The 27541-nt window shown below is 35.7% G+C and overlaps 4 protein-coding genes across 4 annotated transcripts; 2 read left to right on the forward strand and 2 right to left on the reverse strand.

Moving 5' to 3' along the window:
* The first annotated feature begins 6834 nt into the window (after positions 1-6834).
* On the forward strand, positions 6835-8378 carry LOC123713935 (glucose-induced degradation protein 8 homolog). The gene is made up of 4 exons (XM_045667834.1): positions 6835-7135; positions 7235-7431; positions 7704-7901; positions 8108-8378. Exons 1-4 carry the CDS (start codon positions 7003-7005, stop codon positions 8282-8284), a joined length of 705 nt encoding a protein of 234 aa, XP_045523790.1. The 5' UTR covers positions 6835-7002; the 3' UTR covers positions 8285-8378.
* Positions 8379-8504: 126 nt separating this feature from the next.
* Positions 8505-10884, reverse strand: LOC123713934 (nucleoporin Nup35). Its single transcript, XM_045667833.1, has 4 exons — positions 10563-10884; positions 10052-10480; positions 9539-9716; positions 8505-9002 (listed from the first exon to the last, which is right to left on the reverse strand). The coding sequence occupies exons 1-4, from the start codon at positions 10714-10716 to the stop codon at positions 8891-8893; spliced, it is 873 nt and encodes a 290-aa protein (XP_045523789.1). The 5' UTR covers positions 10717-10884; the 3' UTR covers positions 8505-8890.
* Positions 10885-12733: 1849 nt separating this feature from the next.
* On the forward strand, positions 12734-24526 carry LOC123713926. The gene is made up of 11 exons (XM_045667813.1): positions 12734-12922; positions 13093-13304; positions 13495-13644; positions 13901-13992; positions 14319-15416; positions 15881-16034; positions 17514-17649; positions 19346-19471; positions 20651-20738; positions 21539-21631; positions 22105-24526. The coding sequence occupies exons 1-11, from the start codon at positions 12797-12799 to the stop codon at positions 22224-22226; spliced, it is 2397 nt and encodes a 798-aa protein (XP_045523769.1). The 5' UTR covers positions 12734-12796; the 3' UTR covers positions 22227-24526.
* An 83-nt stretch (positions 24527-24609) lies between these two features.
* LOC123713938 lies at positions 24610-25987 on the reverse strand. The gene is made up of 3 exons (XM_045667837.1): positions 25850-25987; positions 25685-25753; positions 24610-25475 (listed from the first exon to the last, which is right to left on the reverse strand). The coding sequence occupies exons 2-3, from the start codon at positions 25733-25735 to the stop codon at positions 25080-25082; spliced, it is 447 nt and encodes a 148-aa protein (XP_045523793.1). The 5' UTR covers positions 25736-25753; positions 25850-25987; the 3' UTR covers positions 24610-25079.
* Positions 25988-27541: the final 1554 nt, after the last annotated feature.

Raw genomic sequence — 27541 nt, forward strand, 5'->3', positions numbered from 1 at the left:
GCTGCCCTTCGTATTCTGGAGGGGCAATTCTGCGCTATTTAAAAAAAAATATTATCGGTCTCGGGGCAAACGGAGCAATCCAACAAAGGCACCCCCATCCACACTCGCCGTGGACTTCACAAATATTAGGGGGCTCAACTCCAACATCCACGCTGTCCACTATCATTTAGAGACTGCGAAGCCGGCCTTGCTCTTTCTTACCGAGACTCAGATTTCCTCCCCTTTCTGGAAAAAAATTTAAAAGACTGGCAGGGTTGGGTACCGATGTATACTGATCCTCCAAGTTTCCCAGTAATGAGTGCATCGGTGCGGCTGTGTGGATCCCTTCATACAAAATAGTATTGAGCTAAAAACTTCCTCCCTTGACCTCCGTATTTTCAGGTGAAGCTTTTGCATCCAGGAAGCTGTTTTGAAGCTGAGTCACACAACTTGAATACAGTTAAGTTAGTATTTTTTTCCGATTCTCGCAGCTCCTTACAATCTCTAGGTGATTATTAGTACGTAGTACGTAGTCGTAATGAAACAGTGATGTGTCCTGACAAGGACAGTTGTAAACGTTATCGTCATGAAACAATAATTTGTTCTGAAAAGAACAGTTAACCGGCGTTATCGTTAGACCACGATATCGAACTGTTCTGAGAAGAACACGTTCGTACCCTTCGACGGTTGCGCGCAGAAAAGGACAACTTTTTGCCGCGCCTTGATTTTATCGTCTACGCACCCTTCGCATCTTGGAACCACATGTTACCACTAGTGGCCAGTGTAGGATAATTTTTGTATATAAATCTACTGTTTTTAAATATAAAGACATTCCACATTCCATCTTCACCTCTTCTCTACGAATTATTAGGAAGTTTTATTTTAACCAAATAAGAACCAATCAACATAAACCAAACGAACCTAAAGTGGTGACCCCGAGAAGAACACCAAAAAATTTGAAGATGTCGAACACAGAAATTTCCGGTGCAGAGCGTAAAGTTTCATCACAACCGTCGAGCCAAGAAGTCTCCAGTATTTCACTGTCGCTCCGTGTGCCACCATTCTGGCGCGACCAGCCGCTCCTCTTGTTCTGCAGTTTCGAAGCAGCAACCGCCGATCTAAAACGAAGCCAGGCCCAACTCGCCCAGATGGTCATCGCACAGCTTGAAAAGCAAGATATCCAAAACATCGCTGATCTCATTTGCTCGCCGCCGGAAGCAGATTACTACAATGCCATTAAAGACCGTTTAATATCATTATACGAAGAATCTAACAGCGCACAAACGAAGAAGCTACTGTCGCAAGTTGAGCTTGGAGACCAGAAACCCAGCCAGCTGATGAGGCAAATGAAGCAGCTTAATAAGGACAAATTTCCCGAGAGCACCATCAAAATGATGTGGCTCGAGCATCTGCCGCCACACATTCGTTCCGTGCTAGCCGTCAGCGAAGCGTTTGAAATCAAAACGACGCTTGACGACCTGACCTTGCTCGCGGACAAAATGATGGAAGTCCACACGCCGTCGCAACACATCGCTGCCGTCGCAACGCCTTACGTACCTGTAGCATCGCCACCAACTCCAGAACAACCAACCATCGACACCCTCATCGGTGAAATAAGAAGGTTGTCTTTGGAAGTTGCCGAGCTACGAGCACAACCTCGCGACAACTACCGCAACAGTCGTTCTCGCCACCATTTACAATCACGCTCCCGGAACTTATCAACAAAGCGCAACGAAAACCGACGAGAGTCACAGATGGAAGATCGAAGCCGGAAAAAATCTCCAATGCCGTACTGCTATTACCATCATCGCTATGGTATGGACGCGAAGAAATGCGCACCACCATGCAGTTTCAAGCCAACCAGTCGGAAAACTAAAAGTAACGCTGGCCGCGGCGGGAACCGGCGTTATCATCACACCGCCTTTTCGTTACCGACAGGGTAACGAAACTTACCTTTTTGGTCGACACAGGAGCCAATATCTCCGTGCTACCAAAGACAAAAGGCTCACGCGAAAAACCACTGCCATTTCAACTCTACGCCGCCAACAACACGGTCATTCCAACATACGGAGAGAAGTCACTCCAACGTGATCTTAACCTCTGAAGACCGTACACATGGAAATTCGTCGTAGTAGATGTGTCTAAGGCAATCCTGGGAGCAGATTTCTTGCAGTACCACCACCTCATTGTCGATGTCAAAAACCGAAGATTGATCGACGGGAAAACAAAGCTGGTAACAAACGCTCAACTCAGTACTGCAGACATACCTACAGTTCGTAGTATTGACATTGAGCAAAATTACCACAGCATTCTAGCAGATTTCCCAGGCACAACCAGAATCACTTCAATAAAGCTTAGTCCCAAACATTCCGTCGAACACTTCATTGAAACAAATGGACCGCCCCTTCACTGCAAGCCACGCCCCATTGCACCGCATCGTTACGAAATGGTCAGGAAAGAATTCCAAAACATGATCGATCAAGGGTTATGCAGACCAAGCAAAATCCCTTGGGCATCACCTCTTCACGTCGTGCCAAAGAAGAATGGAGACCTACGCGTGTGTGGCGATTACCGAAGACTCAATGCCATAACCAAGCCCGATCGGTATCCCATACCACGCATACGTGATTTCACATACCAACTCGCAGGGAAGAAAATTTTCTCCACACTCGACCTCAATCGCGCGTACCAACAACTGCCAGTCAGCGAGCAAGATGTGGAGAAAACCGCCATCATCACACCCTTTGGCCTTTTCGAGTTCCCGCGCATGTGTCCTGGTCTAAAAAACGCCGGACAGACTTTCCAACGCTTTATTCGCGAAGTACTGCGCGAACTCAACTTCGTATTCCCTTTCGTTGATGATCTACTCATAGCATCAATCGACGAGGAAGAGCACCGAAAACATCTACGCATCGTATTACAGCGACTAGAAGAATACGGCATCACCATCAACCCATCAAAATGTGTTTTCGGCCAGTCAACTGTGAAATTCCTCGGTCACGAAGTCACGGCGGAAGGAATACAGCCACCCCAAGAGAAGGTACAAGCTATTACAGACTTCAAGCTATTACAGACAGCTTAAAGCCGCATTAAAAGCAAGACTACAGACCGCAAAAAGCTGGATCAACGAGCTACCAACCGTCCTACTCGGATTACGCGCCGCTATGCGAAGTGACACCGGCGTAAGCGCCGCCCAACTTACCTACGGATGCAACATACGCTTACCCGGTGATTTCTTATCAACGACCCGCAATGACGTCATCATGGACTCTGGCTACATCGATCAGCTGCGCGACGCAATACGCAACCTGCAACCAATGCAATGCCGAGTCAACCACACAGCAACACAAAACCCATATTCGTTCACCGCGACCTGCAATCATGTGAATACGTATTCGTACGCATAGACGCCGTAAAAAAGCCATTACAAGCACCTTACGACGGACCCTATCGCGTGCTGAAACGAGACAGCAAGATATTCACGCTGCAGTTACCTAACCGTGAAATGAATATCTCTATTGAGGGCCAGAAGTAACGTTGCGTAATTAATTTTCTCGTAGTCTTGATTCCAGGGTGGCTAACGTTATGTACTGCGTTGAATGCGGTACGTCGGTATTCTTCTGGTAGGTACGGACGTAACTGTGAGGTTGAAGTTTCGCAGTGTAATTTGATGTTTGAGACGGGCAGGTTGACTTTCTTGAAACATAAGTTGCTCTGTAGACTGAGTGCTTTAATGGTATCGCTATCGCGTTCTTGAGCTTCTGCAAGTAGATTGTAGTCAATCGGCGATGGACAGGTGATTGCTTCGACACGTGATAATGCATCTGCGGCTGCATTTTGAGATCCACTGACGTGACGTATATCAGTGGTAAATTCGCTGATATAAAGTAGCTGTCGGGTGCGTCTCGGTGATTCGCTGTTTGTATGTTTGTATGTCCATTCTGGTTGTGCCTGGGAAATCTGCTAGAATGCTGTTGCCGACCGTTACCGACAGGGTAACGAAAAGGCGGTGTGATGATTCGGTAACGCCGGTTCCCGCCGCGGCCAGCGTTACTTTTAGTTTTCCGACTGGTTTATGAGCTTGAAACTGCATAGTTGTGCGCATTTCTTCGCGTCCATACCGTAGCGATGATGGTAATAGCAGTACGGCATTGGAGATTTTTTCCGGCTTCGATCTTCCATCTGCGACTCTCGTCGGTTTTCGTTTCGATTTGTTGATGTGTTCCGCGAGCGTGATTGTGAATGTGAATGGTGGCGAAAACGACTGTTGCGGTAGTTGTCGCGAGGTTGTGCTCGTAGCTCGGCAACTTCCAAAGACAACCTTCTTATTTCACCGATGAGGGTGTCGATGGTTGGTTGTTCTGGAATTGGTGGCGATGCAACAGGTACGTAAGGCGTTGCGACGGCAGCGATGTATTGCGACGGCGTGTGGACTTCCATCATTTTGTCCGCGAGCAAGGTCAGGTCGTCAAGCGTCGTTTTGATTTTAAACGCTTCGCTGACGGCTAGCACGGAACGAATGTGTGGCAGCAGATGCTCGAGCCACATCATTTTGATGGTGCTCTCGGGAAATTTGTCCTTATTAAGCTGCTTCATTTGCCTCATCAGCTGGCTGGGTTTCTGGTCTCCAAGCTCAACTTGCGACAGTAGCTTCTTCGTTTGTGCGCTGTTAGATTCTTCGTATAGTGATATTAAACGGTCTTTAATGGCGTTGTAGTAATCTGCTTCCGGCGGCGAGCAAATGAGATCAGCGATGTTTTGAATATCTTGCTTTTCAAGCTGTGCGATGACCATCTGGGCGAGCTGGGCCTGGCTTCGTTTTAGATCGGCGGTTGCTGCTTCGAAACTGCAGAACCAGAGGAGCGGCTGGTCGCGCCAGAATGGTGGCACACGGAGCGACAGTGAAATACCGGATACGTCTTGGCTCTACGGTTGTGATGAAACTTGACGCTCTGCACCGGAAATTTCTGTGTTCGACATTTTCAAATTTTTTAAAAACAGTAGATTTATATACAAAAATTATCCTACACTGGCCACTAGTGGTAACATGTGGTTCCAAGATGCGAAGGGTGCGTAGACGATAAAATCAAGGCGCGGCAAAAAGTTGTCCTTTTCTGCGCGCAACCGTCGAAGGGTACGAACGTGTTCTTCTCAGAACAGTTCGATATCGTGGTCTAACGATAACGCCAATTAACTGTTCTTTTCAGAACAAATTATTGTTTCATGACGATAACGTTTACAACTGTCCTTGTCAGGACACATCACTGTTTCATGACGACACGTACTAATCACCTACATATGGATACCTAGTTATTTTGGTATAGCGGGTAATGAAACTGCTGACTCTAGTGCAAAAGGTGCTATTTTCTGCAGATCTTGTCAGCATCCTAACATCTCAGCCCACGACCTAACAGCTCTTGCGTAGTCCCACCTTTTAAAATCTTAGACATAATTTTTTAAGCAAAAAAGTCACTATGATCTACCGTCTTTGTATAGGGCACGCTTGTACTCCCGTTCACCTAGCCAAAATTAAAATTAAAGACAGTTCTCTACGTGAGTGTGGTCTGACAGGCAGACGAAGGCTCGACAGACCATATATCTTTTAACTGATCTTTAATTAATGACTCGTTATTTGACTATCTTTCCCATTCCCTCGTCCATGTGAACTTAATTCCCATCCAGCCCTATCGTCAAAATTTTAGGGAAATTTATTTCAAGTTAAAGTTTTAAATAAGATTCTCCCCTCACTACCATAGTCTATATATTAACCTCTTATAATTATATATTATTTTGTCTGCATGTGTAGACAATAAAGACAATATTGTGGTGTCATCTTTGTTTTAGGTAATTCTGCTTAGATCAAATTCAATCTATCAAATCTATCCTCACCGTGTTAAAACATAGAACTCGACATTGGCGGAATTGAGATTTACATAGAAGTAGAAGTTACACGTTGTTGATTCAAAATTATTCACAACAAGTTTTTCAAAGTACCCTTACCTTGACAAGTACTTTTGAGTCTGGAAATCTTAAGCAAAAACTACTTATTTAAGTAAATAAATAATGCAGCATGGCATGTGGAATCGCTAAGATTCGAAAAATACGTGAAGCGAAATTAGACCATTGAACATTTAAAGGTACACAAAAGATGACACGTTAATTTATTTAAATTTGTTACCCATAATGATTTTCAATCTAATTCATATAAAAGTTATACACATTTTAAAAAATATAGCTCAGGCTGACCCGACGTCGGCGTTTTATCTGTATTGGAGAACAAATTAACTATATGTATATGTCGCAGCCAACTAGCTTAATTATATATATAGCAATAACAGCCAAGCCCTTTAACTAAACGGCGCCGTTTAACTAGCGGCCTGAAAGATATTCAGGCGTAGCATTTGTTACAACATTTCATAAACTGGCTCGCTAATGCTTAGGCCATTCATACGATAGTCATTTGGCAGATATAAGAAAAATGCAACATATGACAAAAAATATTTATACATATAGTCTCACAATACCAAAAAAAACTGTAGTAAAGCTAAACGGTCACAGATTTTGATTTTGTCGAAATAAGTAATCGTGTTTTTATTTAAGAATGATAAATAACATGTAAAAAAACTTGTGTTCACAGGCATGGTACGTCACAGGGACTGTTGCGAAACTGGTACAACGCAGATTGCTCAAAAGACTTTTGAAAAGTAGACATTTTGGCTGTTTTTAATTAAAAATTTGGTTCGATTCCAATGCTGATTGGTTTCATCAGGTCTTATTCATACGGTCATACCCGACAGTGTGCAACACCACTCGAATGTCATCACTCATAATATTAATTATTTATAGTCTTTGAATGTCATTGTGTACACTGTAGTGTATTGTGAAAACTGAAAAGGTATACAAAACAAAAATTAGAGATCAAAGATAGTCCTTTCGTTGATAAATAGTTTTTAGATTATTAAGCTTTCGACGTTGTTATAATTTTTGATATTGTGTTATAATATTGATAGCTTTTATTACGCGATGAGTTTTGAAACTACAGCCACCAATGGAAACGACAAATCTGAACGCAAATACTATGATCGCACAAAATCAGACGATTTGCAAATATCGAGGACAGATATGAATATGCTGATAATGAATTATTTAGTTACAGGTAAGAATTTTGTTAAGAGAAACCTTTAACCTTGGTTTATTGTTTCAACTACTTTACATGAATGCATAATATTAATGTGCATATTTTTTCTTTGTCAAGAGGGGTTTAAAGAAGCTGCTTTAAAGTTTCAACAAGAAGCAGGTCTGCAGGAGCCTGCCCTATGTAGCTCATTAGATGAGAGGATAATGATTAGAGAGGCAGTTCAAGGAGGTCGTATATCAGAAGCTATTGCTATGGTTAATGCTTTACACCCAGAGCTGCTAGACAATGACCGCTATCTATATTTCCACTTACAGGTACAATAAAAAATTATAATTGTATGAGAATATAAAATGCACTATAACACTAAGTGTCACTAAGGTGTTATTTTGTAAAAACCAAACTTATATAAAATATACTCTGAGAATTATTCTAAACTTTGATAGTTTTCTAATTAAGTATACCGGTTTTTATTCAATCTCTGTAGACTTAAAAGATATGAATAATATTTATAATAATTAACTTCACTATCTACCATTTATTTAGTATAATGAAACTTGTAGTAATTAACTTGTTTTAATTTTTACAGCAACTGCAGCTTCTGGAACTTATTCGGGCAGGTCGAGCAGAAGAAGCCTTAGCATTTGCTAGTGCAACATTAGCTGAGGCTGGGGCAAATGACCGTAATGCACTGACTGAACTTGAACGGTCACTAGCTTTATTGGCATTCCCTGATCCTCATGCTTCTCCCTTTGCTGACTTACTGCTACCATCTCACAGCCAAAAAGTATGAATATTTGTTTAAATTCTTACTTATCCAGTTATTCTGTAACTGCATAAAGGACACACTTTGTTTATTTGAAGTATGTTCATTGCCCTGGATGTGATTTCAGAGAAAAAATCTAAGAATGATAACAATTATGACACTCACTACACACATGATGCATATTAAAAAACATATTTATTTTTATAATTAAATGTTTATGTTTTCAGATTGCCAGTGAATTAAATGCAGCTATTCTGAAAATGGAAAACCAAGAATACACAAATCCAAAATTATGCAGTCTTTTAAGAATGATTCTTTGGTCACAAAGTGAACTGGACAAACACAATGTGAAATATCCAAAAATGACAGACCTCGCTAATGCTACAATTGAACAACCTAAATAAAATAATAATAAGGATCATCATATGTATGTGCATGTAATCAGTTAAGTTTTTGTATGAATGTTTATTTAAGGTAAATAAAAATTTAGACATTTTAGTTTTCTTTATTTCAATTATGCTTATTTTAAATTTGAACAGTTAAAACAAAATAAAATATTAGTACATCTTGTCAAGAGTTTGTCATAATAGAATGTAACATGGTAGTCTAAAACAATAAAAAAAGTTCATTTAATTTTTTTTAATTTCTGATTTTCAAGATATCGGACTTAAGTTGTTCCATATTAAATTGTATTTTGTTATTAACAATTTGTTTTCTTGTATCAGTAGGGTCCCTGTCCCTAAACTATATAGACCTCTGATAGAAGCCAGTCAAATCACTAATCATAAATTATGAAAACCCAAAATGAAAGATGTCACAAAATTTGATTATTAGCAACTAATTAATATTGTGCATATTAAATACTTTTTAATTGAAAAGAAAAACATTGAAATTTATGCCCATATTCTAGAAACAACCTAAAAAGCTACTTACAAAACAACTTTTTTCTGTTTAGAGTTTTATAACAGACCTAGGTTAATCTTTAATAAAGACCTCATTTTAATTTTATGTCACCAACTGAGAACATAGTCCAATGCTTTCGATATCAGTCCACTTGACCGTTGTGGCACTGGGGCTTGTGACATTGGAGTAGGACACAGAGATCTTGCTTGAGTTGATTGTCTGTAACAATTGCATTTACATTTAGTTATAATACAAAAACCTGACATCTCCTAAGGGACCAAAATTTATTATCTGACCTTACAGGATGATTTGAGTTGTAGTACATAGGATTTAATAGACTATTTATTAAATATGAATTGGTTTATTACTGTATGTTTTGTGACAAAAACGATTTCTAATAGGTGATGAGCCCTCTAAGCCTGTACTTCATTGCCTTTTGGTGCTAAGGCTTGTTGGTTTGCTTCACTGTATGAGCGAGTGTAATGTAATGTGTTACGTAGTGGTTGCCTGGAAGAGATCACTCGAAAGCGATAAGGCCGCCAGTTGCCCTCCTTTTGATTTAATTATGTTCAATTTTTTTATATTGTAATGTAACGAAGTATTAATAAATAAATAATGCACACATAGAATCGAGTCCATTAGCATAGCCAGGGTTCAAACCTGTGACCTCAGGGATGAGAGTTGCAATACTGCTAATTATAAATGATCATTAATTTATGTAGCCTATAATAAATTGAGAAATTTCCTCTAAGTACCTTTCTGGGAATGCACCAGGGCTTGGAGCACTTATCCTAGGTGGATCTTTACATTCAACAATTCCCACCATGATACCAGGTAATATTTGTCTCCCATTTAAAGCTAGTGATCTCTCTTTCTCTGCTCTAGTAGCATACCTGATGTGTGCCCAGTTACCCTGAGTTGGGTATTGCTTATCTGTTAAGGTACGAAAATATATTAATTTCACATTTGAATGTACTTCCAATTTTCATATGTAAGAGTATATTGCAAGGCAAATAGAAAATAAAATACTTTTAGCATTATGATTATGTAAGCTTTAATAAACACGAAAGTCATGCATTTTAAGCTAAGCACATTTGTAATGCTATCTGACATTAAAATATGAGGAAATGTATGGCTTAATCCAGAATCTTTGGATATGAGCCATACACTAAAGGTTAAACACCTTCTTCCTCATAAAGAAAAATTATAAATATACTAATAAAATTTTGGCCTTTGACACCTTAATAACCTACCAACCTAAAACTCACCTAAAATAGCTCCACAATTGCTAAATCTGGCCAGTACAGTATTTGCAGCATTTGGAGGAAACCCAAATACTGTGATCCAATATTCATCTATTTCTTGACATCCATCTTGCCATTGTGACGTCAAAGAATGGTTATTCACTGAAGCATTATTTACATTTGAGTTCTGTAGAAATGAATTGTTGTTACCATATCCAACAAAGCTGTGATCTTGAAAAAGTGACTTATTGATTGACGGTTCAGACTTAATAGTATCAAATAGGTCTTCAATAGGAGGTCCACTTGGTTTGGTAGAGAATGAAACATTGGGTGACGATGGAATGTTTGAAAATACGTGTTGCTGATTATATATTGCTTGTTGGTGCATTAACATACTCTGACGATAAACTTTTTGATCGGGTGTGGAAGTCTGAGATGGACTTGTTGGTGAACCTGAAAAATGGTTAAAACAAATTAAATATTAAAGAATCATATTATTTACAAAATTAAAATATAGATAATAGAAAAAGCATACCAAAAGCAAGACTTCTTCCCTTTGTTGGCGATAAGCTGTTTGTTCGAGGTGTTGTTGGGGGATTTATTTCACCTAACAAAAAAGGGGGCAAGTAGCCCACGTTTGGACTTCCTGAAGGAGAATGTGTGGGGCTACCCAAAGCCATAGGTTCCATAGCGAATAGAAAACGGTAATTTATTATATTAAGATATACTGTTATAAAAATAAATCTATATATTAAATCCAATCCAAAATTAAGTTGTTTGAAATTTTAAATCCTACGCTCGTTTACCGGACAACTCTAGCAAATCTAACATCGCCTGCTGACGTTTTTTTTTTTTAATTTACTGACCAGGGGGTCTAGCCATATTAGTTTTCGACATACACTACCGCTTTACTGCAATTGTATTGTCGAAAACGTTTCGTTCGGAGCCAAGAGACACGTTACTACACTACCGCAAAGTCGACATGGTTGTTCCGAGCTGCTGATCGCAGCACCTTATTCCGTCATTTTGTTTCTGTATTAAATGTATTCCTAATGTTACCTAAAACCCTAATAAAAGTAAAAACTTTACCATATTATTACAATAGGAAGCTGCAAAATGGACATAAGAAAATGAGCAAGGTCGGAATAATTTTCGATTTAAGTGGAATTTATGGAAAAATGCAATACGGCATAGTACATGAATTTAAATAGCATGTTAAAATTAACTATGTTTTTGTTTCATGTTCTCTCAAAAATGTAAGGTTATAAATAAATAAAATATTTTGAACCTGCATAATCGTATTATAATTAGAAGTACTCATACTTTATATTTTTAGGATTTGATCTCGCAACAAATAATCTGCAATATGAAGAAATAACACATTTTGATTTACCACTTTGAAGAAACAATAGAACTAGTAGTGCGGTTTGATAAATAAATAAAGAGTAAAAAAAATTGATTAGCAGTTGATACAGTGCAAGGAATTTAAAGAAAATATGAAATGTGAAGCTTTAATTATGTTTGGTGTTTGCGCTTAAACATTTTCAATGTCAATTTGAATGCCAATTTTGAGCTAATATTATCGAATAAGTTTAGTTTTTACTAGTGATTTACTGCTACATAGTTTCAATTGTTTCTGTTTATGTATATATGTATGTATGTATATGTATTTATAAAAGTTGATTGTTTAAAAGCCATTTCTTAAGAACTAGGTTTAAAGCTTAAAGGAAGAAATATTTACAGGTATTATAATTTGCTGACAATATTGATATTTTATATTTATCTGCGTCTGTTATGTTATCCTCGCATTAATTCATTGAAAAACTAAAACTTTTAACTTAAAAATATTAACTCTATAGTTCATATTTTTTGTTTTTTGGTTAAATTATTATTATTATACAAGAACGTTTAAAAAGCTACATAAAACGTCCAAAATATAACATTTTTTAAAGACGTTAAAGATGATGATAGTTGTAGTGAATTAATGCAATCAGCAGCTTTTGAGATCATGCAAAAACATGGCGTATAAACGCCGTTTTTTCTACACTGCCGAAACATTAATTGGCCGTTGGCTACCAAAAAGCGTGAGTATTATTGTGTGTCTTTTCGTAGCACTATCATGGCGTCGCTTATTGTATCCCGATTTACGCCTTTTGAGCTCAGGCTACCGATTGTCGGCACGAGCTGTCATTTTCACACAAATTTAGTTTCGACTTTCTACATACACTACTGTTAAGCCATCTTATCTAGAACCCTGGTAACATAGCCCTTTAAGTCATAACTTATTTGGAAATGACATTTAATTTAATTTATTTTTAGGTAACAGATGTATTAGCCTTTGCACAATGGAAAGTGTACAAAAAAACTTACGGCCTGTAGATTTATTTATTTATTTACCCACCGAATAATTACAGAGTTACTCATAGCAATATAATATTCATAATCATAAAAAGTCTATTTGAATACCTTAAGTCACAGTACCAGCACCCACCTCACGTATTTATTTTTTTCTGAAAGAACAAGGAGAACAATTGTTGATGGGCCGTTACAATACCCCTCTTTATTACTCATACTGTTTTTTAGGATAGTTTACAAGATTTGTTACGAGTACGGTCGACCTTGTAAACTTTTGTCTAACCTTTGTTATTTGACTAATACACTAGTTGTAATATTTATTATCTATGAATTGTAGAGCCATATGTCAAAACAAAAATATGAAGATCGAGTTCTGAAATCTCAATAAAAATTAAAAAACTCAAACAATCGAAAATGGATTCTTCAGAAGCAGAGGAGTCTGAAAATTTAAATTTTAAGCTTTGTTTTTCTAATGTTAATAACCAAACATCAATCACAAATAGTAAAAATAATATTATACATAAATTATTTAATAGAGAGGTACGTTAAAATTACTATTATCGTTCGTGTTCTAGAATTTTGTTTTCATCTTAATTTGTAAGTGATATTTACTTTTAAGTACACTTTTAGCGCAGCAAAATTCTTCTTTCATTAAGAAAAAAATCCAAGCTTTGAATACTGTTTTATTACATGTCTCATTTAATTTTTAGGTATATGGTAGTACATCTAAAAAATCTAATGAAAGACATCGTAAAGTATTAGACAGGATACCAGCGCGCCTACGGTTCTGTCTGATGGACATTGTTCCTATAGAATGTTTAAGAAACCACATATTCATGGGATTTTCGCAATGTGGACAGTACCTTCTTAGTTTCACGTTTAGCAGTAGAACACGAGGATTTGAAGAGAGTACCAAGTACACGTAAGTTTTTAAAGGAATAATATACTTCTATCTTCAGCAGTGTTGGCTTTATATATTTTAAAAATACTATCACTTAATTTTGAGAAGAGAAGTATGCAAAATATGTTTAGTGACTTAGGACTTCACTTAATCCATTATTTTTTTTCTTATTGATGATGTCATAATTTAACTGTTTTGTTCGTATAAACAGATTACATTTCCTCTCATGGGTGCCTGGGAAGTTAGTGAAGCCAGTACACAGTGTGCCTCTTTTTGGAGACGAATGTGTGGACAGCAACATCACAATATCAATGGCTCAGTGGAAGCATAATACTAGTGTTTTAGTTGTCTATGGCATTGCGTAAGTTTTCTAATTTTCTTTTTATAAAATAGTTGCCTAGATTGTGAAAACCCCCCTTTTTACTTGTTTGTTTCTTTTGTCACAATGTAACATTGTTGTCTTTTAAGCGGAAACATGCAGTGTTTTATTACAAATCAATGACAAGATGCCTGGATATTATATATGTATATTGCATAAGTTACTATCTAAGCCATACCAACTTTAAACAGACAAAAGAAAACTAAAACAAAACAACTAATTAATATTATTCTTACAGGAAACACGATTTATGTTCTGATAGATCCTACCTCAGTGTTATTGGAGTACCTCAATTAGGATGTAGGAAATGTTCTTCCATGTCTAAAGAAGGTAATGTAGAATTATTTTTTCTTCCTTTTCAATCAATAAATTCTTGCCTTCTGTAAAAACTAAGCAGCTATCATTCATCAGTATTTGATAGGCTTTAGATTAAACAACTGAACCAAATATATTTTGTTATTAAAATTGACACAATTTGGGTTCCCTTATGAAACCACAATTTAGCCACATGTCAGATATTTAAATTCCATAATTAAATTTGAAACAAAAGTATAACTAAACATACACTTTTATATTTCTTTTTATCAATATAGCAACATTATAATTGTTTATAGGTATTTTAATAAATATTTAAAATATAAGTACAATTATTACAGATGACCTCAGCTGGGGTCAACGTTGCTTAGAACACAACTTTGCAATTCACACAAAATTCTTTTGCACATCGGATAGTAATATATATGAACCAGTAGTACACCTAGCATATTCAAATCAAATTGTGATATACACAGACTTTATACATGTTCTAGAAATAGACTTTGTTAAGCCGGACCATGATAGATATGATAAAATAGATAACCTTGAAGAGAAAGTTGTTGTAGATAGAGAAGAAAATAGTTCAGTGGATATGAATCCTGCTACACCAACTTCTGATTTTTCTGCTCCATTTCTCTCTCCGAAATACCAAACTAATGTAGTGCAGAATATACTGGCAGATTTTTCCGACTTAGAAATGGAGCCGAATCAAATATCACGGCCAGTTTATCTACCTGATATGATGGGTCAAGAATTATGCATACAAGCATCTTCAATATCACACTATCTAATGGAGGAATGGGAGGGACCCTCACCATCCATCAGGACCTTAATAAGTCCTCCATTGAGGTCCCCAAGAAGAAACCCAGCCGAGAGTATGTCCAGGTTTAACGAGTCTCATAGAGTTATAGCTGATAAGGCATATGAATTTGTAGAAGAGACAGAAAAGTGCGAGAAACTTAGTATGTTTAGAAAACGACGGCTAGCAGATAAGAAATATGAATTTTCAGAGGATAATAACGAGAATATCATTCCGTTTAGAGTTTTAAGAAGTAATAGAAAATATTTCACTGGTTCAACGAGTAAGATTAGGAGGGCGAAGTCCCCATCTGTGGAAAGTGTGGTGTTGCGGGCTCACAACCAAATCAGTAGACCGCCATCTCCAACGACAAGTACAGAACTAAAGAACCCCAATATATTATCGCTGGAATCGGACAGAAATAGTGAATCAGAGTATAGAGTCACCGAGATGTTGGACGATGGATCTCTAAAGACTGTGTCTGTACATGATAATACCTCAAAGACGTTATCGGACTGCCCAGTTAGTGATCAAGATCCATATTTAGTGCATTCGGGGAATTCTAAGTGTAGTAAACTGTTTACGCGGTATTTTGTTGAAAGTGACGATGAGGTAACTTCAATTTTAACAGATTCTGATGGTAAGGATTTTTTTTTTAAATCATTAATATCGAAATTTATTCATGGCATGAATCCATCCAGTCCGTGAAGTGGTAGATGGTAAACAAGTTTTGTTTTACTCTTACCATTTTGCAGTTAAACCTTTAAAGAATTAAAATCTTTAAATTTTAGTCAGGAAAACGGATCTAAAACCGGAAACCGATAGTAGCAGACACATAAATGTGTCTACGCCATTCCACAAGGCCCAGATTTCTGCCTGTTTCATGTGTTTTTCTTAATAGACAAGTAGGTTCAAGAAAAGAGTGTACCAATTCGTAAAATGCTGGCAATGCGAGTGACCATGGGCGGTGGTATCACCTAATATCAGGTGTGCCTTTTGGCTGTTTGCCCCCTGTTAAATATAAAAGAGTGATCTACCTAACCGACACGTTTTTGGGTCTAATTGATTAAAATTCAAGATATTATGAGATCCTAATATTTCCAGATGATTGTATATCCGGGTACCACGTCGCGTTACCTCTGACGGGCCATGGAGCCAGCTATACCCCCCTACAGGCCATCAGCTCTGGGGCATGGGACAGATTAAAAAGCAGTTCACCCCCTGCCTTACCACCACTCACCTTAAGAGCGCAACAAAGGTAAGTTCCAACTGCAATCATATTTTAAATATGGCATATTTTTTTATAGTCTGATGAGGCTTTACTGATTTAAATTGTCTTACGATTAATTACATTACTTAATTACTTATTTACGTAGGCGGAAACGAATATTAAAAAAATATATTTTATAAACCGTGTGTTTTTTTGTATAACCCTATGTCATTCTACGTATAAATATGTTTAAGAGCGAAAATCAAAAAAATCTATTTTCAAGATGTCAACCATGTATGACATTTGACAATTGACATCGCTAAAGACGTTTAAAAGAGCATCATCATAATCAATAGCTAAAACAGACCCTTGTAGGCCTTAGCCACGAGTATATTTCGCCATCGCAATCTTTTTCGTGCTTCTTGCGTCTTCGACCAGATATTATTTTGAGGTCCTTGACAACTCTATCTCACCAACTCAGGCTCGGTCTAGTCTACCGGGTTTTCTCTTGTAACCAGGTTGAGTTCAGTAAACTCGGGGTTCTGTCGTCCGCCATCCGATGCACATGTCCCAAACCAATTGAGCTTGTTGCATTTTATAAATTGTATGGAAGTCAAGACTGTTTATTATGTAATATATAAAATTCTTGTGTCACAATGCTCGTTCCCTTACTCGTCCGAAACGGCTCGACCGATTCTTATGATTTTTTAATGCATATTCAGTAAGTCTGAGAATCGGCTACTAACTATCTTACACCCTAAGTGATAAGGGTGGTCCACCCCTAAACTTTTATTATTTTTTTTAGATATTTTTTTGTTTTTATAGCAAAATGTTCCATGTTGATATGTACTACAGGTAGGCTAAGTAGTCATGTTAACGAGAAACGAAGTTCGCGGGGGCAGCTAGTTAATTTATATTTAATTATTATTATTAACTAGCGGACTCAACAGTCGTTATCCTGTCTTAACTATGAATATTGATGTCGACTCTGTAGAATTTACTAAAAAAATATTTCAGAAACAAAGTGTTTAATATTATACTGCTTTATGATATACAATATTCGTTGTTTGTTTTTCTGGCGCATATATAAATAGTTGTGATAGTATTCCGACACGGGAACAGTCAACATATAACTGGCCATGTGAAAAATATGAATTGTCAAGATTAATGCCACAAACAATAATACAACAATATAATAACTCCCATCGAAGCATTTGTTTTAAACGATATTCAGTTTTCTTACATCAATGTCAATGTTATGTCAAACGCCATAAGGTTACATCAAAAAATAATTGTAAAAGCGCTACGAACTGAAAAAAAATTATATCGTAGCAAAAGTTAGGATTAATTCATTTTTAAGTTAAGTTTTCTTAAAGTTTCTCTTAAATTTTCTTCTATATGAACCTTCTCCTGACAATAACAAACAACAAAGAATTAGCAAAATCGGTCGAGCCGTTCACGAGTGATGCCGTGACTAAGGTAAATAGGGATTCATTTTTATATATATAGATAACACAAATCTTGCAGATCGCTGGACACCGAGTTGCTATGCAATGAAGTGTGTGGTAGACTGTGCAAGATCTCGGGCAAGAAGTTCATATACTGCTTCGATTGGGGCTGTCATGTTATTGATGTGTGCCAGTCTAGTGGCTGTCTTTCTGGGGTGAGTACCACTCGGTCAGCAGTGTTACACTATAATCCAAATTTATTTGTTTTTTTTTTTCTTTTCGATAGACTTACGTATAAAAACATTAGGTTGGAATTTAAACAAAATATCTATTAAAATATAAATATTTAAATACAACTATTACTAAGGGTTTAAAAAGGAATTATTGTTATTAGGGCCTGTAAGAAGGTCAAAAGTGTGTTTCTTATTAGAAGATATTAAACAGGTGTATGTGATATTGGCGGAAATTATTGAGATCATCTGTTTAATTTATACAGTTAATGGATGCTGTCTAAGTTCCATCAAAATTGTATAGATTTTGAAATATTATGTATAGCCGTAACAATTGAACAGTGTTGGCATAGTGGCTTCAACGTGCGACTTTCATTGCTGAGGTCGTAAGTTCGATCCCCGGCTGTGCATCAATGGGTTATTTCTTTGTGCTCATTTAACACTCGCTCGAACGGTGAAGGAAAACATCGTGAGGAAACCGGCTTGCAGTAGATCCAAAAAGTCGACGGCGTGCATCAGGCACAGAAGGCTGATCACCTACTTGCCTATTAGATTAACAAATGATCATGAAACAGATATAGAAATCTGAGGCCCAGACCTAAAAAACGCACCAACGAGGCACACATGAAGAAAGTAACACACACTAGAACTAATGTGTGGTCTATAATTTATTTATTCACAATAGTTCATTTAATTGCGAAGTCAACACGATAATGTCGAAATTAAAAATAAAATATCAAATACATAGGATAATTGGTGCGTACATCCCACAAATAATGCTTTAAAAAAAACAGTGGTAATACAATATTTTAGGTCTGGGACTCAGATTTTTTGAATCTTTTTCACGTAGTATTGTCTTTTGTTAAAATAGCTTTTAAGCTTAACTTAAGCTAGCTTTAATCCGTTCAAAAAGTGTTTTTCTTAATCTTTTTCACGTTCATTGTGAATCTAATAGGCAAGTAGGTTGTCAGCCTCCTGTGCCTACCACATCGTCGTTTTGGGTCGAAGGCAAGCCGGTTTTCTCACGATGTTTTTCTTGGTGAAGAACGGTTTCAAACGGTGGTTTGAGCGAATGTTAAATGCGCACATAAAAAGAATGTCCATTGGTGCACAGCCGGGGATCGAACCTACGACCTCATCCTTAAGATGAGAAGCGCACGCTGAAGCCACTACGCCAACGCCGTACAGATTATTTTGAGTTGACATAAATAAAATATGATACAAAGTGAGGAAAAATAACAAAAGACTTCAGTGTTACTAGAAAGACCTTCCTATAGTCGGATTCCAAATCGTTCAGGCCCTGCAGCGGCCATTCTAGCAATAAAAAGATGGGTATCCATAAAATAGGTTCATAAGATTTTTTCTAAGTTATTAGGCCAAAGTCAATCATTTATTGATATAACACAATGAACGTCAAATTATACATTTATATATATGATTCTAATTTTACATTTACTGCCAGTTCTCGACTCAAGGGCGTAGAACGGAATATAAGAACTGGCAATAAACTCTCCGCCATCTTTTTAATGATGGCGAAACGTCGTGATGCGCACCACATGGCAGATGACCTTTGATTACCACTACTACATAGCGATCACGACCGCTCTGTCAAGAGTGTACCCGATAAGAAAACTCTTTTTAATCGCCAAGTTCTTTCTTTTAATGTCTAGTCCTATTATAGCTTTGCGCCATGTGGTTGTGGGCGAGTGACCCTCGCGAAAGGGGCGAAGAGGACGAGGGCTGGTGCGAGGCGTGTAAGGATGCCGCGGGAGGTTGCGTCATGCATCGCAGGCAGTACACCGCTGAGGTATTACCATAGCCAAAATATTATTATACTTTAACACTGACAGGTTTCATAAGCATGGTTCATTATTGTGGTACAGTTGTTTTTAAATAGAATTTGTTAGAAATAATGTAGAAAACCTTACTGTAGAGAATCAGATTCTATGAAAGTTTTTCCTTGATGAATATGAGGCGTTATTGGGATTTTTACTGGTTTAGCGACTACCTTTAAGAAGACGACAATTTGTAAGTCAAAAGAAACAGCAAGGTCTTTGCCCTCAGATTTGTGTATCTTTTTCGTGATCTTATTTCCAATAGGCCTCTTTGTCTAATAATATATGATAAATGCCTTGTTATATTTTTTTTCTTAAGATCTGTGACCGTCGAATTGTCGGTCTAAGGCGTTTCGTTTTCCTCACGATGTTGTCCCTTAACGTACAAGCACGTGTTATGTGCGTACGTACACAGTCTATTGGTCAAATCTACGACCTCAGTGACTGCTGAGTGTTAACGTGCAGTTTTTTCGTGCTGTACCATTTGTCTCTTAGGCCCTCCATTTCAAAACGGATATTAACGTTATGTTCATAGATAGATCAATCAATGGCGCTACAACCTTTTTAAGTCTCGGCCTCAGATTTCTGTATCTGTTCCATGATCATTTGTTAAACTAATAGGCAAGTAGGTGATCAGCCTTCTGTGCCTGACGCACGCCGTCGACTTCTTTGGGTCTAAGGCAAGCCGGTTTCCTCACGATGTTTTCCTTCACCGATCGAGCCAATATTAACTGCGCACATAGAAAGAAAATCCATTTGTGCCCAGCCGGGGATCGAACCTACGACCTCAGGGATGAGAGTCGCACGCTGAAGCCACTAGGCCAACACTGCTCTAATGTTCATAGATAATGTAATCTAAAATGTGATGCAAACAAGTTAATGTTAATTTCCCTGGGAGATACAACCTCCAACAATTCGAAGTTGGAGTGTACTCCTCCGACATAGGCCGGCGACGCTCCCCCTAAAAATGGGTGTCTATAGCTACGATGAAGATAACTTATAGAAAGAAAAAAAATAAGGTTGTCGTGAATTTCATGTGATAAGATTGGGACGAAAGATATGGTTGCTCATACCCACATACATTGCGTTCGTGGTAATTCTTAATATGGATAAGAGAGTCCAGAGAAAATAATGATTAAGTGTAATTTCAGTGCCTATTCACATACAACTTGGTGAGTGGCGAATATCTTACAGAGAAAGTGGCCATGACAGAAGATAACAGCCAGGAAGGCTGTAGAGGTACGAAAGCCTATTTCTATAGAGGTTATTTAAGTTAGATTTTAGCTTAATCAAGCAATTAACAACAAATATATTTTAGAATAATAATTATTTATAACGCCGGCAACGCATTAGCGAGCCCTAACATCAGGTGATCACCATGTTCCATCAAAAAATATTAGGTCCTTACATATGAAATTGGCGGGAGAAACAAAAAGTCGAATATTTTTAAATATAATATATTTAATTGATCAAAGTATGAACCATTGTTTTCTATGCACTTTTGCCATCTCATAGGTAGTTCATTGATCCCATTTTGTAAAATGAGTGACGCAAACAGAAAAAAACAGAAGAAAAAAACAAATGAATGACGGTCATCGAAGCACAAATACATGAGTAAATAGCTATACAAATTTGAATTTGGAATTCCTAACCAAAGAGCAGGTATTTGAGGTCAAAGTGGCCAGTACGACAAAACGCCAATTTCATATGTAAGGACCTAATACATTATGAGCAGTTAGTGTAATGTCAATATTTAGTCTTAAAACATTCTAATATATACTGAATACTGTTTCCGACACTATCAACATATTTATATATTCGCAGACTGAATTCACAGTAGCGATATTATGTGTTTAATACTATATACTTTATAATATATTTTCTTGTATTCATTATCGTATTGGCATAGTCTATAACGATAATGTATGTATTTCTGTAATAAATAAATAAAATATAATAAGTGTAAAAAGTATTGTATGGACATTGAAGGTAGATAAAAAATCTGATTTTATAATAAGCAAATCATCGGTAATTCTCAGTATCGGGCGCTGCGCGCGCGCGTGAACTTGCAAAGGAACTTGGACCGATAAATTTTCCACCTCATGAGAACCGGCTGCTCACAACGCTTACTGGTAAATATTTAGTTAGCACTAAGACATTGGCATAAGGCATTGACAAGCATTTTAAAAGGGATATTAAGTATTGATTTATATTTTCATGGAAGTTAAAAATGTTTAATTAGAGTAACACTTTGGAGTCAGACGCAAGTCCTATAATTAAAAAACAAATACAAATACATTTTTAAATCTATACTAATATTGTTAAGGGAAAACATTCGTGTTTTTAACCTAAAAATGGCTAGAACGATTTCACCATTACTATGCTACATTGTCTATGAGTAATATTAGATATATTTAATAACCAAGCATTTTAAACATTAAATTGAAAATTTCTGATTGCCCTCTTTTGAGTAATCTTTCGTCTCTTTTAGTCCAATTTTGTTAAAGCTGTGATGAGAAGAGAAACTATTAAATACAGAACATATACCATAGATTGGTTTTACTATAACATTAGAAATATGTCTTTATTTATAAAACAATTCTAGGCAAATCGCTCAGGAGATTAACAGATTTTGACAATTGTGTGGAAATAACAAAAAAACACGATGACAGCTCGGAATCCGAATACTCTTCAGACGAAATCTCTCCCTCTGATGACGAAGACTGAACTTAGTGTTTAGGAACATTCAAATTGTATTGTATTTTTTACCGATTTTTTGACAATGAGTTTGACATTGACACAAAGTAGCCAAACAGTAAATGACAAACAAAATACATTATGGGTATATAATTTCATTAATTACTTGAAATATGAAAATGTACGTATCCGGTAAAAAGAGACATTGTTATTGATTTGTTCTTTTGTTTTGATTAATGTCATACTTTTTGCATCATAGATCTCTTCTATGTCTGGTTCCTTATAATAAATACCAGATGCGTTTAGAATATAAAATGATAAATCTGAATTGATTATCGTTGTCGCCATCCATTTTGTTTGTGGTATACTCAGAAATAAATACTTGTTGAAAAGGTTTATTTTAAAAGTCTCTTAGTAATTACATGAAACTTTTAATTAAAATGGTATTGGTATGTAATGAGGTGGTAATCGGCGTACGTGATAAAAAATCCTATATCTAATTTTAGATGTAAAGAAATATGAAGGAGATTGATAATGGTTCCAACATTGTTGTTGGAAAGGTTTATCTTCATATCTAGAGGAAAGATATTTCAAACACGATATATTTATCTTTATTCAACGTTACCTTAAAGAAAGAGACGACATATCAAAATTTAAATAACACCCGCATTCTACATGTAAACAGAATATTTGTTTCATCTGTCAAATTGACAAGTATTAAAATGACACTTCAATTCTGAGCATTTTTATGACACTGCCGCGCCAACCCATTTGCCATGGGGTCTATAATAAAGGCTTAGCAACTCTTTCAGATTGACAACGCGCTCGAGAATTCTGGCGTTGTAAGTGCCATGGGCGGTATCACTTAACATCAACTGACCTACCTGACCGTTGGCCCTCTGTTCTATAAAAAATACCACCATAAACAAGCTTAGCTTTTATCTTTTAGGATACGGACTTTAGTTGGCTGTGACTTCTAACAAATTGTAAAACAGGACTCGAATGATATTTTTTTAAACTGGATAACTTTCTCTCAATATAAGACTGATATAACATAAAGCAATAAATTTAAAACGCAATTACAATTCATCCGTATTCAAGATAATTTATTTGACCTATTAGAATGTCCAAAAGTAACATTTAAAAAATCTATGATGTTCTATTTTAGACTAAACGGCTCTCATGCACTAAATTGGGTTTATGAGTTAAATTATAGTGCTCAATGCATTTATTATTTAAAAGGGTGATTGATTACCTTAGTTTTGCATAATACATTTATCACAAAGTTATAAATTAGTGTTTTTAAAAATTTATTATAAACCTATCATCACAAATATTGCTAAAAATGCAAATTTAATAACAGTATATAAATAAGTACAAGAAATAATACGCTTGCTTAGTAGTAATATAAAATCTGTGAAAATTTGATTGCCATACATTTTATTTTATAGCAATGCTGTTAGTATTAAAATGGTATTATAAGATTTCAACTTTCAGATATTTTGTCGAATGAAACTCAAGTTATACCATATATTAGCTATATTAAGAGTTTAAATGGACAACGAAAATCTTGTATCTGTACAGCAAACTTCTCATCTATTTATGTCCTTGCCCTTTTCATAAATATACTTTAAACACCAAATTGCTGCAAAATAATTTGGTCCTTCATCACTCTAGGCCTTTAAATAACATCACTAAAAGTTTTTTCTATTATAGTTTTAAAGTATGTTTTTTATAAGGGGGTAAATATGAATTTTGTTTCCATTGATGTCAGACATTAATTAAAATGTATTAAACAATTTGATGTATAAATGTTTTGTAAAGAAACGAAAAAGGTTGTGTGTTTTGATACTGGTTATGTGTTTAATGATAGTATGTTGTAAATAGCCTTGATCATCTACAATTTTGAGGGTTTTACTAGTCATTTGAAGATTTAAATTAACTCTTTATATGCCAAAGCAACTAGCAGTTCAATAATGTGTGTTCACTTTTTTGACATTAATATGAGGAATAAGTTACTTTGTGGTTGTGGCTATGGCAAGCCTTTTAACATACCTATAGTAGTCTCTTAAACTTTGAAAGTTTATTAACAGAAACTGTTATATACATTTGTAGGAATGTGTGATCCTTGATAGATATTCCTAATCATAATAACTGTGAACTGTATTTAACTGGCTATATTAATATTTGCTAATTCTATAAGAAACAAGTTACAATCTTGTAGATGATCTAAATGTATGGAATTTAATTATTAAAAATCTACTCAACAATCCGTCAATGGATTAGGATATTGCATTTAATATTATAATGTAGTCGCAATATTAAATTGACTTGCCATTGATTGTATAAATAGTAATTGTAATAAATATTAAAATTATAACAAGTTGTATTATTTTAAATACAAAGTCCTTAATGTTTTTAATACTGTTTTAATAAACTTAAATTTTACATATAATACTAAATATACATTTGGTGCAGTTACACTAAGAAAAATTAAGTGATATACTAATACAATTTAACAAATTATTGTGAGTTACTTATTGATTAGTGAGATTTGACACTTTGTGTACTTCATATCACTTGAAATGTACAAAATTTGCACTCAACCTACAAGCAGACAAGACTTTTGACAAATGGTTGATGTTGATCCTCAAAAGACTGGCGGTAAGGTTTAACATTAATTTTTACACATATATTGTGCGGGACATATTACAATTTTAGCAAATTTATTCTTTAGGGTTGACAGTATCTTTTTGATCTTTATCACATCAACATCACTGTGTAATTTAGAAAATTATATTATACATTGAATTAAGAGTTGAATGTTACTTATCTTCAGTAAAATCAGAAAATAGGAATTTATAAATGAGCACTCACATTGAGTCATATTAAATGTTTACCCCCAATTTCTGTATATAGAGGTCTAGTTATATCTACGTGATCATAAGTCAATATGTTTAATGCAAGCCTTTCAATATCATCCCATGACATTTTGTTAAATGTTTCTTTTGCTATCTGTTGCAAACGATTTCCAAGGCGGTTGGCTTTTTCTTCCGACATACCCTTTTCCCTAAAATACCTCGCCGCTCCCTCTAGACCTTCAGGCTTTATCATTAATAGATGTATCTTGGCACCATCCTTAATATTAGGATATGTACTGATGGTTTCATCATCAAGTAAGGCCCTTCCCATGTGCAATAATTTCTGTGTCGAAACCCTTAGGTTGCACTTAAGCGCAAGACTACGTTTAATATCTATAATTTTCGTAGAAGGTTCAACCTTAAACAGAAAAAGTTCAGTCGATTTTTTTTTAGAAATTATAAATTTATTTTTTTATTATATTTATCATGAGCTTTTCGGCAAGGCTAGTCTGATGACCAGACCACCTACTGATTTTCTAAAAAGACAACAATCTCGTGGTAAAAAGATTATTAAAATGTTATTTGTTGAGTCACACAGGTTACAATAGGGAATAAAAGTAAACTTACCTCTAAATTGAACTCTTCTTGAGTTTGCAACTTCTTTATTGAAATCTTCATATTGACAGGAAATATAGGCTGAAATAAATAGTTTTCGTGAAATCGGTATTTTAAATGTAAGCACAAGACAAAGATAAATATAAATTGGAAATTAAGAGTAATTTTAATTTTTACTGTAACAGATTTAGTGATGCCAATTGCTTCAGAGTGCAACTCCTACAGAATCAAAGAGTAATCAGAATGTTCCACCTATGACCAACTTCGAATACCCTTAAAAATCAATTAAAAACCCCTACTGTTTTTGCTGTACACTCGGTTTGAGAGATTAAAATAGTATAAAATAGCTGTTATTTCGATGTTTATAGCTCTCTCATCTTTGATATTACATACATTTTTGGAGTTTACTTTGGTTGAGCTCGAGGCTTAATATAATAATATAGACTTTAGTTTTTTTAAGAAAAATGGAATAATTCTTAAATAAAGTATCCCCCTAAATAGTGCCCCCTATATAACCCCCTAGACCTCTTAATCCCCCTAATTTTGGGAAGAACACCCCCAAGTTGGCATTACCGCATTAATAGATAATTGAAAGACCAATGTGATATTTGACAGTTGTCACAAAATATGTCTGTAAAAACCAATATTTTTAACCACAGACGAAATGAAGGTACAATAGACAAACCATATTCGAAATTTAAGAACAACATCAGGATAGAAACCGTGCTTAAATAAGTAAAATGAATTAAAATAATGTTTGTAGTGTGTAATTTAAGCAGATTGGCTGTATTTTACTTTAGCGATAAAAAATTAATCTCAAATTGTAATTATTGTTTTGTTTCCGTACATGAATCATGACGCTCATGCTCTAAATGTTAAGTATTTTTTCGTTACTAAATGAGTTCCAAAACGTTTTTAACAATTATGAATAGGAGGCGTATAGAAATCAATCATTTAAGTTGTTGAATTGTATATATAGGTGTTAATAGGATTAGTTATTAGTAGGATTGATTTCTTTCTATGGTTACAATAACTGCGACGACATCATACCCTAAGGCGCGCTAACCAAGTTATAACAGCCAGTGAGGATATATAATACAACTTTTCGATCTTAGCCTCGACCTTAGCAGGGGCCTTTCCTGTGCGGCGGTGGCTAGCAAGAGGATTCTTTTCTTTCCATAAATGTTTCCTTAGAAAATCATTGATAACTTGCCCTGTCTTAATTAATGTAATGCTTTGTCTTGTATGAGTCTTCCACCATAAACACTTGAGTAGTTTTAAGAGAATTTACACTAAAGTAAAACAATGATTTTAACAACAGGCAACCAAGTCATAGAAATATTATTGGGATTATTAACAAAGTTGCGTGAACGATATGTTGTTATTTAACTGACTAACAAATTATACACACATATAATACAAATTATGCAGTATATGAACGACAAACTTAATTTGATGATATTTAAAACTCTTAAAAGCAACAAGCATCGGAATTTGACAACTGAGTTTACGACGACTAAGCAAAAAGCATAATAAGGTTTCCATTTACACATAAAGCATAATGCGTTTAGAGTCAAATTCCTTAGTGAACACAATGTTACACGGTTTCTATGCCCTAGTTGTTCTTCTTAGTTCATAAATTACTTAAAGTAAATGTATTCAGAATTCAAATGAAATTATTTTTGCAAACGGTGTAAGGCCACATAGATTTTGACATCTGAAAAAATATTTTAATGCCATCACTTTGAAATAATTTATGAAAGGATAAATAAAATTAATTACCTAGGAGATACTACGAACAATCAAAAAACGATCATTAATTTAACGAGATGGATTTCAAAATTAATTCATTATCACCATATCAAGACG

This window comes from Pieris brassicae, chromosome 9 (assembly GCF_905147105.1).
Source record: "Pieris brassicae chromosome 9, ilPieBrab1.1, whole genome shotgun sequence".
Classification (NCBI taxonomy): Eukaryota; Metazoa; Arthropoda; class Insecta; order Lepidoptera; family Pieridae; genus Pieris; species Pieris brassicae.